This window comes from Erinaceus europaeus, chromosome 10 (genome assembly GCF_950295315.1).
Source record: "Erinaceus europaeus chromosome 10, mEriEur2.1, whole genome shotgun sequence".
Lineage (NCBI taxonomy): Eukaryota > Metazoa > Chordata > Mammalia > Eulipotyphla > Erinaceidae > Erinaceus > Erinaceus europaeus.
Window position 1 is genome coordinate 26,797,358 of NC_080171.1, and position 13,989 is coordinate 26,811,346.

The 13,989-nt window shown below is 55.5% G+C and overlaps 1 protein-coding gene across 5 annotated transcripts in view; it reads left to right on the plus strand.

Annotated features, from left to right (window-relative positions):
- VAV2 (vav guanine nucleotide exchange factor 2) overlaps nt 1–13,989 on the plus strand; it is a 162,353-nt gene that overhangs the window by 124,185 nt on the left and 24,179 nt on the right. For 3 of the 5 annotated variants that reach the window (XR_009551985.1, XM_060199347.1, XM_060199346.1), the window contains exons 6-11: nt 1,142–1,156; nt 2,110–2,208; nt 2,502–2,570; nt 3,966–4,066; nt 12,155–12,254; nt 13,445–13,540. Coding sequence is in view for 4 of the 5 variants with exons in the window: in XM_060199347.1 (XP_060055330.1) it covers nt 1,142–1,156; nt 2,110–2,208; nt 2,502–2,570; nt 3,966–4,066; nt 12,155–12,254; nt 13,445–13,540 (480 nt within the window). In the remaining variant the exon portion in view is untranslated. The remainder of the gene's footprint in view (nt 1–1,141; nt 1,157–2,109; nt 2,209–2,501; nt 2,571–3,965; nt 4,067–12,154; nt 12,255–13,444; nt 13,541–13,989) is intronic. The other 2 variants (XM_007521432.3, XM_007521433.3) reach the window with 1 other exon arrangement.

The following is a 13,989-nucleotide window of genomic DNA, read 5'->3' on the forward strand; positions in this document are numbered from 1 at the left end:
GGGCCTCTGGGGCCAGGCTTGGGAGCTGGGGAGCTGGGGACCTGGTGGGGTGGGAACACCACAGCGCCTTGAACCCTCGAGCTCTTGGGGATGGCCGAGATGCCCTGTGCTGATGAGCAGAGGCCTGTAATTTCATTTGCTTTGGCTCCAAAAGCCAGTTTCAGGGATTCCTTTAGTGTGGAAGAAGCCAGCTGGTGGCAGTGGGACAGAAGCTGGGGAGGCAGATCCTGGCAGGCTTGCCAGAAGGGCCTTTCTCCGCCCCATGGCGCCTGCCAGCTCTGATCCAAGAGCTGTGGGGATGCCACAGACCCCAAACTCTACTCTGAGGAGTGGGCTTTTCTGTTTTGCACCAAGAGTCTGAGGGTGGGATTGATTCCCGATCATAATCCAGTCTGGCTTTGTAGGATAACCCCAGACCTGCGGCCAGTTTTGTGCCCTCCCTGCACCCACTTCTCCAGGGCAGCTTCCAGTCGGGCAGCTCTACTCCCAGATTTTCTCTGGCTGCCCATTGGGGGCTCGAAGGCCAGGCCATTGCCTGGTTACCACCGGAGTTCCCTGGACACTGGTGTTGCTGGAAGCCTGGCCAGCCCGCATTTGATAGCAACATGTCCCTTCTGGGTAAACCAAGGTACAAGGTATAGCAGTTCAGGCTTGTCTGGAGCAGCCTCACAAGCTCTGAGTAACCTCCAGTCGGCCTGGCTTCCCTGAGCCGCTGCTGTCCCTGGTCCTGAAGCTCATATAGAGGGTGGGTGCCGGGAACAGACTTGCGCACTCGCTGTCCTGACACTTGGGGCTGTGCTCACTGCTTCTCTAAGACAAGCAGCTGCTTTTATCTCCTCCCGGTCACCTCACTGCTATCTGAACAGGTTCTGTGGAAGGTAACAGTGATGGAGGTTTTTCCAGAAGAAGATAAACTCAGAGGCTGACAGGTGTCATTGTGAGCCCAGGGGGACAGTGGAACAAGCTCTGCTCGGAGCTGTCCCTACCCCGGGCCGGGCCCACAGGTGGGCAGAGCAAGGCTGGCTCTGCTTTCTGGAGCTGCTGGCTCAGTGTGAATATGCGTCCCTCATCTCTCCAAACATAGCTGGGAACAAGCCACCACTAACCGTCCTGCCTGTCATTTCTTTCTCCATGCTTTCAGATTAGATACATGCAGGTGAGTGCACAGGGGCAGTGGAGGGCAGGGGTTAGTTCCTCCAGCACCACAGCTTTGCTCTTCTTTGGGGATAGGAAACAGTCTCAGACATCTCTGACAAGCTTGGGTCCTACCCTCAGGGAGAGGCTGCTGGCGGCTACATTTTTTCCAGTGCTGGGGGCTCATGGGCCCTCAGGTGGGCCCGTAAAACCCTGAAGGTGAAGGAGACTGGGGAGAGCTGGGGTCACGGTCGCTGTGTGTGTCCCGCCTTCACTCTCCTGGCTTGTGGGGGACATGCCCAGGAGAGTTGTGACTGGCCGGCTCTCACACAGCCCCGTGTACTCTTGGGTGAAGAGGATGGAAGTCCTGCGGTGGATATGAATCCATCTCAGCCCATTTTCTCAGATTCTGATTTAAGAAAAGATTCTGCTCAGCTTAGATACCAGCAGAGTGTCCTAAGCAGTCCTTCCCCCCACCCCCTGGAACTTCTGGTCAGTCCTGCCCCTGGAGGTGGGGACACACCCTGCCATGGAGACATGTCCTGCAGGCGTCATGCCTATGGGCAGTCAGCTCAGCGGGCACTGCAGGGTTGTCACCACCCTCTCCAAAACACCAGCGGGCTGGCTTCTTGGTGACGGCAGAGCCTGGTGTCTGGGCAGAACCGTCTGCACACAGTAAGATATGAGTCCACACACCTGCTGTATGTGCTACAGGGGGAGCTGCTGAGGGCCTCACCCCAGTTTGGTAAAGACAGATTTAAACTGCAGGCACCGGGATTCTGGAAGCTTCTGTGTCTTCTCTCCTGTTACTTGTTCTCAGGCTCCTACATTCCCCATCTCTGTGCCTTGGTTTTTGTATCAGTAAAAGAATGAGGACTGTTGGGGTCCCTGGCTGTCTCCATTTTACCCCATTTACACTTGGCGACCCCATGGTCAGACCCTGAGGCTGGGCTCATGCATGTCCCCCCCTTCTAGAAAATGGGCATGACAGAGGATGACAAGAGGAGCTGCTGCCTACTGGAGATCCAGGAGACTGAGGCCAAGTACTACCGCACCCTGGAGGACATTGAGAAGGTGGGTCAGCCGGTTGCTGGGGGGAGAGGCAGCCACAAGTGTGGGCACAACGGCCTTCTTCACTGCCAGCTGACAACCCCTCCCCCCCTGTAGCCTTCTGCCCTCTTCCCCCACACAAGCTGGACATGGCCTGGCGGGCTCACTGGCCCCTTTCTGCCCTCTTCCCTGACCACGGACTGGGCACATGTCTGCCTCTGTTCCTGAGCACCCCCAGCTGAGCTCTCCTGGGCCACCTGAGCCCTCCTGCAATGGGCAGCCTTGGGACCAAGACTCACACAGCTTCTCTCTTGCAGAACTACATGAGCCCCCTGCGACTGGTCCTGAGTCCAGCAGACATGGCGTCCATCTTCATCAATCTGGAGGTGAGGGGCCCAACCCCCGTGTCCCTCCACTGCTCCTGCTTCTGTGTCCTCCCACGTGGCAGGCAGCTCGCTGGTCTCCAGGGACCTGAAAAGTCAGTTCCCAGCCCGGCTTTGGGTGTTTGGCGGTTGGCAGGGGAGGAGCAGGGCCACTGCCCTGCTCTGGGGGTGTGGGGTTTGGAGATGACACCATGGCTTCTGGAGATTTCTCTGCTGGAAGAGCTGTGGGCTTCTCTTAGCAGCCAGAGGGAAAGTGTTCCAGCCCTCTGAGAAGAGCCCCTGGCCCATGAACAGGTAGAGAAGAAGGGGAGGTGAACCAGGACCCAGTCACATGGCTTAGCTGGGCTGGCAGGTGCAGAATCTGCATGGCAGGGGGCTCCTCCAGGAGGCTGACTCCCGGCTCTTGCCCTCAGCCTATGGCCAAAGGGCACCCACAAAGGGTATAGCTCCTAGCACCAGCCAGGCTGTTCTGCCCACAGATTCTGAGCTGCCCACTCTCTGTGTCCCCACCCTGGCAGTCAGTCTGCAGTGTCTGTTAGCTGGCATGAATGGCCATGGGCAGATGGAGTCAGGGTGGGGGAACTCTTGGGGAATCCTTAGATGTCTTCTCTGAAATTCGGGGAAACTGGCTTTCCCAGTTGAAGTCCCAGCTCCTCCCTGGAGAGACTTTGTCCTTCAGGGTTCCTGATCCTGGGCTGCTGTGGGAGCCCCTCTGCTCCTGTCCACAGGGAGGCTGCCAGTATGCTAGCTGGGAGCGGCTGCTGTGCCCCGTTAGGCTCAAAACTGCCCTCCTGGCGCCCATGTTCAAGCTGCTGGGAGTAGACAGCCTGCTCAGACCACTTGGGGGACATTGGCGGCTGTTGTTAGAGTAGCTATTTTTTATTTTATTTTATTTTATTTTACTCTACCACCAGGGTTATCACTGCAGCTTGGTGCCAGCACCATGCATCTACTACTCCCAGTGACTACTTTTTCCTTTTATTTTTCTACTTCTTATTTGATGGGACAGAGAGAAATTGAGAGGCGAGGGGAGATAGAGAGGGAGACAGAGAGACTCCTGTAGACCTGCTTCACCATCTGTGAAGCTTCCCCTCTGCACGAGGGGAGCAGAGACTCGGACCTGTGTCCTTGCGCATGGTAATGTGTACACTCAACTAGGTGCACTGCAGCCTGTCCCCTCCCTCCCTTGTAACGACTTTAGTGCTTTGCACCTATGCCCCTGTTGGAATGTGATGCCCTTGTGGGAATGCAGCCTGGTGTCTGGGTCCTGAATCTGAGTCGTGTGTGTGTGTGTGTGTGTGTGTGTGTGTGTGTGTGTGTGTGTGTGTGTGTGTCTCTGTGTGTGTGTGTGTGTCTGGGTGCAATATGGCTGCTCACCTGCCCATCCCTTTCCTCCAGGACCTGATGAAAGTGCATCACAGCTTCCTGAGGGCCATCGATGTATCCATGATGGCGGGCGGTGGCTCTCTAGCCAAGGTCTTTCTGGACTTCAAGGAGAGGTGAGTGGTAGCCCATGCCAGCCCTCCTCCCTCCCTTGGAGCCTCTCCATCCTGCTGGGGACAGGCAGAGCCATGTCTACCCTGATGTCCCTGGAGTGTGTGTCCCTCCCACCCCCACACATATCACAGCCTGGAGGGTGGCCCCAGCATGTCTGGGTGAGAGGGGACCCTGCAGGGGCTCTGTTGCTCATGGGGTGTCTTGGTGACTGAAATATACTTATGACATCACAGCACCAGACCCCAGGAAAATAGGGCTCCTGAGAGTCTGCCCCCTCTCACCCCGGCCGCTGTGCTCCTGAGCAGGCTCTGAGGGGGCTGTGGTATCCATGGCCCCTGGACCCCAAATCCAGGCTCTAGGTGCTTAGGGCAGGAGGACATGACCAGGAGCCTGGGTTCTGGAACCCCTGGGCTGATGCTACATTCCTGCTGGGAGGGTAAACTGAGGCTGCCCACCTGCAGGGCTGGTTCACATTGAGCGAAGAGGCGCAACATCTGGCTGCGGGTATGCGTTGACAGCCAGGGCCACAGGCTTGCTCAGGTGTCCTGTCATAGACCTGTTTGGGTCCTCAGTATGGGGACATGGTGACCAAGACCCAGAGGAGTGAAGTCCCAGCTCCTGGGCCTATACTCATGATTCACTTACATCTCTGCAGCTTTGGGAGAAATGTCCATGGCACCCAAGGAGATTGTGGAAGTGGCTAGTCAGAGTCTGAGCTGCCCTGTTTTCTCTGGGTCTCTCCTGGGCTGAGGCTGGGTGTAGACTGTGTCCCCTGCTGTCAGAAAGACATGGAAGGGGGCGGTCGTGAGTGTAACTCCTGCACCCCCACCCAGAATAAGTGCCATCCATGCAGACATGGAGCTGTCAGGCCCTTGCTTCTTCCCACTGAGCCTTGGGGTGCTCTCGGGGTGCTGACCATGACAAAGGAGAGGACCTGGGGGCTTGGCAGGTGTCAGGCACTGTGCGAGGGTTTGCAGGTGGTGGCTCAATGCTGAGATGTGAGAATCCATTAGATACCACCTGCTTCTGTCCCTCACAGAATCTTCTGTCTTAGTGGTGTCTCCTTACTCACTCTGCTGGGGTGGTTGGGGGTCCCTGAGGACTAGAGAAGCCCCGCTGAGGCCTCTGACCGGTGCTCAGGCCCATCTGGCCTCTGCAGGAGGGTCCCTGCATCACCCACTCGGTGACTGACATTTGGTTTATACTTTCCTGCCTGGTGGCAGCCTGTCCCGAGGCTAGGTTTTGAGGTTCCTCCACTGGGAGCTCCTGCAGCCAGGTCCTTGGCCTTGGCGGTCACTGAAGTGGACAAGAAGCTCAGAAATGGTGCTTTTTGGGGCATGGGAGATCTTAGGCCAGCGGTGCCCATATGCAGGTGGGAGAGATTTCTGCAAGTACCAGTAGGTGTGAGCTTGCTGATTGACGCCAGGGTTGGGAGGACACCCCACTAGGGTCTGGACAGCTCCCCAGCCTGCCCCCTGATCCTGCCAGTTTTTCCTTCCACCTGCTAGGTGGCGGGCGCAGCACTGTCCAGTACCTGGTTGGTACTGTTAAATCGAGGAGGAGGGTGGGGTGGCCCATTATCCCATATTAACCCAGCTCTAGGGGAGGAGTGGCCATGTGAGCAATGGGCAGGCTGTCACCTGCCCTCCAACCTGAGCTTCCACATTCTTGGCCCAAGGGCTCAACTGCCTGACCTCACCCCATAGTCTAGTTTGTCCTTGAAGGAGACCTGGCCATAATCTTCCACCCATGGCCTGGGGGTGATGGTCATTTCTCCTTGGAGAGTCATGGTGGCCCACAGGTGTATCTGCACAGGCTCTGTGGGGACCAGGTGACCAGCACCATCTGGCAGGGCTGCTGGCCATGCCCTTCAGCCCAGGACCTTCTGTGGAGAAGTCACTGTGTTCCCTCCATGTTCATCTGTCAGATGATGTTTTGTCCCTGTGTCTGCCTTCCCTGCCCCCTCTCTCCCTGTCCCTGAGCCCATCACTGTGGCATGATGCCCCTTTGCTTACCTACCCCGCAAGCATTTGTGGCGTGTGTGCTCTGAGCTGTGTGCCAAGAGTGTGGGGGAGAAGAGAGCCAAGAGCATTGTGGGATGACAGTCTTAGGGAGCTTGCAGGGGGAGGTAAGGGTGAGCTCAGAGCACAGGATGGGGTTCCCCTGAGAGGCAGGTGCTCCCATGGCTTTGGGAAGGAGTCCTAGTAAAAGATCCTGGCCACTTCTGAGAATGAAGGCTGGAGTGCCAGCCGAGTGTTGGGTGACCGGTGCCAGTGGCAGTGGGCAGCCCCTCCCTCTTTTTGCTGATTCTAAAACTGAGCACCATGAAGCCCTGCAGACATGCCAGCTTTTGCAAAAAGGGAATGGCTCTCATTTGCAGTCAGCAGTGCTGTGGAGGTAAGAGCGGTGCTCAGCTCAACCTCCCTGCCCCCTTGGTTTCAGAGACTGTTTATAAGAGCAGAAGGACGTTCTGGAAGTTTCTGTCCTGTCCATTTCTTAACAAACAGGAAGGTGGATTTCAAGATAGCATAGCCTTGAGGCTTACAGGCCATCTGGCTTCCTGGGTAATGATGGATCTCTTGCACTTTTCTTCTTTATAACCGGCCTTAAGTGCGGCTGTCTGTCCTGAGGGCAACGAATCAGCAGCAGTAGAGGGCTGGGGTGGGGGTGCATGTTCATGCTTGTTCTCCTTTGGAGGCTCACTTTTAGTTTATTGCTTTTGCATGGTGCCAGAGAGTGATGGTCTCGTGCCTAACCCAGTTTTATCAATGCCTGAGTCACTTCCTCCCGTTGCTGCCATCTCAGGTCACCCTGTCCCTTTGGGGAGACGTTTTAGTTAGACTTCATCTGAGCAGCCTGGGCCTCAGCCCTCAGCCCTCAGCCCTCAGCCCTCAGCCCTCAGCCCTCAGCCCTCAGCCCTCAGCCCTCAGGGGTGTGTGTGTGTGTGTGTGTGTGTGTGTGTGTGTGTGTGTGTGTGTGTGTAGGTGTGTGTGTTTTGCCTCCAGGGTTATCGCTGGGGCTCAGTGCCTGCACTATGAATCCACTGCTCCTGGAGACCATTTTTTCCATTTTGCTGCCGTTGTTGTTATTGGTGTTGTTGGATAGGACAGAGAGAAATTGACAGAGATGGGGAAGACAGAAAGGGGAAGAGAAAGATAGACACCTGCAGACCTGCTTCACTGCTTGTGCAGCAACCCCCTGCAGGTGGGGAGCCGGGAGCTTGAGCCAGGATCCTTATACTGGTCCCACTTTGCGCCATGTGCACTTAACCTGCTGTGCTACCACCTGGCCCCCAGGTGCACCTTTTAATTCTGCCATTTGGGGCATAGGAGGAGAGCTCCAGCTCAGAGCAAGTTGGGTCTGGGGAAGAGGATTTCCTTTTACACACATGGATGTACTAAAAGCCATTCTTTTTCTTTTTTAATTAGGAGGGTTAATGGTTTACAGTACATATAGTTGTTGATATATTTGTAAATTTCTCAATTTTCTGCAAAACGCTCCCACCCCCCAGTTGTGTTCCTTCTTGACCACTATGCACAAGGGCCTAAAAGCATCCCCCCCCCCACCACCAGTCATTTACTTTGGTTTTTATCTCTGGGTGGGACTGACCAAGCTGGACTTGGAGCCTGGCTCCTAGTGAGCCATTGGGGGCCTGGAGGCATGTGGGGAGAAGACTCAGGGGATCAAGACTCCTGGAGCTGGTGCTGTGGTGGGGGGGCGGAGGGCTGGCTGGTGAGGAGGGGCTCTCTGTGGGGCTTTGCTGGGGCAGACTGAGGGAAGTGGGAGGGCTTCTGGAGCAGCGCAGACTCAAGGCAGGCTCCTACCCTTGCCCAGGGCTGGAGAGAAGGTCACTGAGACAGCGAACAGGCAGGGTCTGCTTGGCTCCCTCCCAGTGGCTGGGATGTTAGGAAAGCCTCTCCTTTCCTCTGTGATTTCATTCCCTTCCTCATTGAAGACATATTTTGCTTTCTTATGGCTGGCGAAGCATGCGTCATCAGGGAGAACAGAATAAAGCAGCTGTAAAGCTTATTGGAATAAACAAGTTAAGAAGTAGTCACCAAGAGAAGAGTAGACAGTAAAAGGAGCCATCTGCCTCACAGGTGAGACAGAGGGAGGCCTGTAGCAAGGAGGGGGCTGACTGCCTCCTGAATAGGCATTAATGCTCTGGTTGTGTCCATTTCAGTGAAAACTGGGTCTGTGGGGAAGCAGGATGAGGGAGTGTGTCTGTAACTACCCTGACTCAGGGGCAGGGTTCTTTCTGTCCTAGTCAGCTGTCTCTTACGCACTTGCCAGGTGCAGAAGCCTATCTTTTGATATTCAGAATGAGTTTGTGAGTCTTTGCACTTGTCAGTGCCTTAATCCTGGGGGTTTTCAAATCTGGCAAAAGCCTTATATTTTATGATACAGCACTGTGGAGCCTTTCATCTTCAAAGCCCAGATGGTTGTCACTCCCTCCCCAGCAAAGCCTGCAGGGAGGGTCCCTCACCCCAGAGTCCCAGTGGGGGCTTCCTTACCCTGGGCCCTCCCAGCCTGGAGACTGTTACCCCATCAGGCACACTGAGGCTGAGAGGCAGCCTTCCCTGGCCCCAGCTTATCCTTGTGGCCTTAGCCCTGAGCAGTTGAGTTTGAGATTCCATGGAGCAAAGGGCCAAGGGGCAGCTTTTCTGAGCCTACAGGGATGCCTTCTGCAGTGGGGTCGGAGAGGAATGGTTGAAGAAGCTAAATACTCAGACGGGTCCACACTGAGTGTGTCACTCATCCATCCACGGGTGTGTGAAGGAGCAGAGGCAACACTTGGGTAGGTGGCCCTGCCGCTCACTTCTCACTGGGTGACTTTACAGGGGGAGTCACTTCTCAGAGTGTCCCTCTGTCTTGGCTGCTTCTCAGCCTAGAATGGAGGCCTCTCTCCTCCCGTCCTGTGGTAGCCTCTTGCTGCTGTGTGCCTCGCTCCTCCACCCCCCTTCTCAGAGGGAAGGCCTGGGCATGGGCGGGCAGCTGCGACTACAGCTAGTCTAGAGCAAGTGGCCTCAGTGTGCACCTGGCAAGGAGTAAGACCTGCCAGGAGCTTAGAGCAGCTGCGGAGAAAGAGGAGGAGGAGGAGACCCAGTATATGAGCTGGGGCAAGGTGGAGGCAAAACAGGAGATGAGGTGGCAGGGTTTTGCAGGATAAACAGGAGTTTGCTGGTTGTAGGAGGCTAGCGCAGCCATGCTGTGGCTGATATGTGGGGTGCCTAGGGTGTTCTTGGAGGAGAGCACAGGGGGGCCCTCTGTATAACTTGTCTGTGGTATCTCCGGCTCAGATGAGCAGGGGGGAGTGGGATTTAAGGGGACCCATCATGCCAACCCAGCCCACTCTTGCTGCCAGGCACGGAGCACCAGCAGTGTGTGAGGAGACGATATAGCACAGGTATAGACAACCTAGACATTACCACCGCTGTGATCAAGGTTTTTTAAAAAAATGTTTGGTGGATAGAGAGAGAATTCAAAAGGAGAGGGGAAGGTAGAGGTGGCGAGGGAGGGAGGGAGAGAGAGACCTGCAGTACTTTCACTGTTTGTGAAGCTTTCTTCTTGCACTTGGGGACTGGGGACTTGAACCTGGGTCTTTATTTTTAAAAATTATTTATTTATTCCTTTTTGTTGCCCTTGTTGTTTTGTTGTTGTTATTGATGCCATTGTTGTTGGATAGAACAGAGAGAAATGGAGAGAGGACAGGAAGACAGAGAGGGGGAAACAGACACCTGTAGACCTGCTTTACTGCCTGTGAAGCGACTCCCCTGCAGGTGGGGAGCCAGGGGCTCAAACCGGGATCCTATGCCGGTCCTTGTGCTTCATACCACGTGCGCTTAACCTGCTGCGCTACAGCCTGACTCCCTTGAACCTGGGTCTTTATGCATTGTAACATGTGCTCTACGAAGTGCACCACTGCCTACCCTCTGCTATCAGTTTTGAATACCCATACACACTCTCTGGACAGGAGAGGCCACCCCAGAGTGTAAAGTTCACTCAGAACCTTGGAACCATGTGAGCACCGAGACCTCCAGTCTTTAGAGGTGGCCAGAGACAATGGGCGTTAATTCTCACTTGAATAACAGCCTCCTGTCAGGGGAGACCAGGGCTTGGGTTTTTGTGCCTCACAGCACCTGACTGGGGTACCAGCTGGTACTCTGCAAGGCCATGGAAATTGGACCGGCCAGTGGTATGTGATTATCTCATGGTAGGGACAGTGAGCCTTGAGTGAGCTCAGGCCAGCTCTGAGCCACCTCCTAGTGTCGCTGAGCCCTGGCTTCTCAGTGTTAGAGGCCTCCCTTTGGCAGGTGCAGGAAAGGTGCCGCGGCTCCGAGCCCCAGCTGCATACAACAGCCCACCATGCCCTGGGAACATTTTCTGGGACTGACCTGGGATGCCTCAAGTCTTTGTGTGCTCTGAGCTGACCATGTCCCTTGTCCACCAAGATGCCACTCTAAAAAAGTTTTTTTTCAATTATTTTAATATTTATTTTTGGATGGAGATGGAGAAATGGAGAGGGAGAAGAATAGAGAGGAAGTGAGAAAGAGAAACTCCTGTAGCCCTGCTTCACTGCTCATGAAGATACTCCTGCAGGTGGGGACCAGGGACTTGAAGCTGGATCCTTGTGCATGTGTGTCCAGCTGGGTGTGCCACTGACTGGGGAGCAGAGCCCCAACCTGGGGAAAGAACAGGGGTGTTGTCTTGCCTGGGGGGAGGAGGCCAGACCAGCCATGGTTCCTGCAGCCCAAAGGACCCTGCAGTGAGATCCAGGGAGCCCTGGACTGGGGTGCTTCTCCCTTAGTCCCGGCCGTTCGGAGGTGAAGCAGCCAGAGGCCTGGGGCCTGCCTGGTGGTCTGAGTGGGGCCCTGAGGCCATCCCTGACCTGCTCCAGAGCCACCAGGCCTTCCAGGCACACACAGCTGTCACCTGGCCCATGCCCTCTTCGCAAGTTGATCGAGGCCTCTGTTTCCAGTCCTGGAACATGAGGGTACACACACCCCCGCCTATGAGTGCCATGGTCAGCACTGGTGGTGGTGGGCCACAGGGGCTGGCTCTGTCATCTGTGTGGTCCCTGTGCTTTTAGGGCCTGCACTGTTGTTGGTGACGTGACAGGCCTGGAGGGTGTGGGGCTCTAGTCCAGAGAGGAGTGTCGGCCCAGGGGCCAGAGCAGAACAGAGGGTGCTGGGAGCAGGGAGCTCAGCACCAAGGATGGCCAGTGGAGTGTGAGGGGACCAGCCCAGGGGGAGAATGGGCTCCCTGTACCCCAGCTGCATGGCCACCCCCTTCACCCAGTACAGAGCAGAGAGGGTGCTGGGTGTGTAGATGGGATATATCAAGGCCACTTGGAAGCATCAAGGCCTGACCCATACAAACCTTTCCCCCCCGCTGAGCCCCCCAATCCATATAATAGAGGTGAGCCCAAAGAGAGGCTGGGCCTGGGTGCTCGGGGCCCACGGACAGAAGACCCAGTCTTCTGGGGGGTGAGGGGGTCCCTCTGTCCCTTTAAAAAATTTTTTATTATATTTATTTATTTACTTTCCCTTTTGTTGCCCTTGTTGTTTTTTTATTGTTGTAGTAGTTATTATTGTTGTTGTTATTGATGTCATCATTGTTAGATAGGACAGAGAGAAATGGAGAGAGGGGGAGAGAAAGATAGACACCTGCAGACCTGTTTCACTGCTTGTGAAGCGACTCCCCTGCAGGTGGGGAGCTGGGGGCTCAAACCAGGATCCTTAGGCCGGTTCATGCCACTTGCATTTAACCTGCTGCGCTACCACCTGGCTCCCCCTCTGCCCCTTTTTTAGGGCAAGATAAAATGATGGCAGCTATGTCCTACAACCAAGCCCCCATTTGAAATACAGCCACACAAGGATCCAGGGAGAGGGTGAGGACACTCCTCCCAGCCTGGTGGTGTTTCATTGGGGAAAAAGTCGGGGAAAGCAGCTGGTGGAAAGGACGAAGCCCACCCCTCTCCCCCCAGTCAGGGATGTACTTTCAGCTGACCTGTGGGGACACTGGACCATGGTCACGGCTGCAGCCCAGCCCCCTGGCAGCCTGCCAGTGTGTGTGTGTATGTACCCTAGGCTCCTGATCTATGGCGAGTACTGCAGCCACATGGAGCATGCCCAGAACACACTCAACCAGCTCCTTGCCAGCCGGGAGGACTTCAGACAAAAAGTCGAGGTAATGGGACTTTCAGGCAGCTCAGCTCCCCCCACCCCCTTGCTGTCTGCAGTAGTGTAGCTCACTGGGCATATTGAGGGGCAGGGATTGTAGAGATGGGCTTGGGTGGTGACCAGACCTGGGCTTTGTTTGGTGCTAAGGGAGGGACCCAGGACCTGAGGTGACCTTTAAAAATTTTATTTGTTATTATTTTATTATTACTTTTAAAACTTTGATTGCCACCAAGGTCATTGCTTGGGCTCAGTTCCTGCATGATGAATCTACCACTCCTGGTGGCCTTTTCTTTTTTTTTTTTAAATTTCTCCCTCTCTTTCTCTCTCTTTCTTTCTTTTTTGATAGGACAGAGAGGGGAGGGGGAGGTAGAAAGGGAGAGAGAAAGCCAAGGTGACTTTTTACGTAGACATATTTCGTGGACAATTTTCTCCCTCCTCCCTACCAGAGCACTGCTCAGCTGTGGCTTACGGTAGTGCTGGGGTGTGGGGGTAGGGGTGGGGATTGAACCTAGGACCTAGGAGCCTCAGACATAACCAGTATGCTGTCTCTGGGGCTCCTGATTTTCTTCCCTCTGCATTTTATCAGGTGGGCAATGGACTTCCCAGATGCAGAGGAGGTAGTCAGGGACCAGAGCCAGCTCAGCAGGTCGTTGGCTGACTCCTGTCTCCTGCCTATGTGGGAACTGGGGGGCCGTGCGGGTTGTGAGCATTTACTGTACTCACCACCACTTGGCAGTCCTCCCCTCAGGCTGTGGCCAGGCCTTTCCCTTATTGAGTTTCTTTGGATGCCCTGCCTGTGCTCATGACCCTTGTTGGGGTCCCCCAGCTTCTCCCTGAAGCTGGAGTTCCATGCTGTGCTTGGCCAGCCCACCCTGTTTGCAGAGAGAATCCTGATGCAGTGACCAGTTGAACCAGCGGTGCATGGGATGGAGGCAGGGAACCACCGATCTCAAGGGTGGCTGCCTGGGACAGAGAGAGCTGACTTCTCTGAGGCCCGCTGGGCTGGCCCTGAACCCTAATTTCTTGTGCCCTCCACAGACCCTGGGGGAGGACTGGTAGGCTCTTCATCTGAGAAGGACTAACCCCTGGGCCCTGAACCGGGCTGAAGTCTCTCCAGCCTGGGCTGGGGGTCGCTGGGTTCTGTGTGCCCCTCCCCCAATGATGACACACATCCCCTTTGCTCCTCCAACCCCCTAGGAGTGCACGCTGAAGGTCCAGGATGGGAAGTTCAAGCTGCAGGACCTGTTGGTGATCCCCATGCAGAGGGTACTCAAGTACCACCTGCTGTTGAAGGTGAGGCCCACCTGCCCCCCTTCCCCTGCCCTCCCCCCCCCACACGGAGCCTTGTAATCCCTGGATGTGCCAGGCTGAGATACACAGGTCAGCAAGTGAAGACAGAGGCCCAGTGCATGTCAGTGTGTGTCAGGGGGTGCTTAGTACAGTGGTTTGTGCAGAGACAGTGCTCTGCAAAGTGCCCTCAGGCAGGATCAGTGTTTCTGGGTGCTGCGTGAGGCCTCTCGGAGCCAGCCAGAGCCCTGATCGCCCCTGCTTGCTTTCTGCTCCCTTGTTGTCCCTTCTGTTAGCCACACATTTGGGGGTGCTCTGGCTGTGAAGCAAGGTATCCCTCAGGGAGGCTTCCTGTCTGCCTGATGGTGATGAGGGTGGGGATTTTGTCCTGAGGGCCTCATTGCGTGCATGACCCAGGCTGGGGGTGGTGGTATGGGGGTTAGGGTGGGGACCGT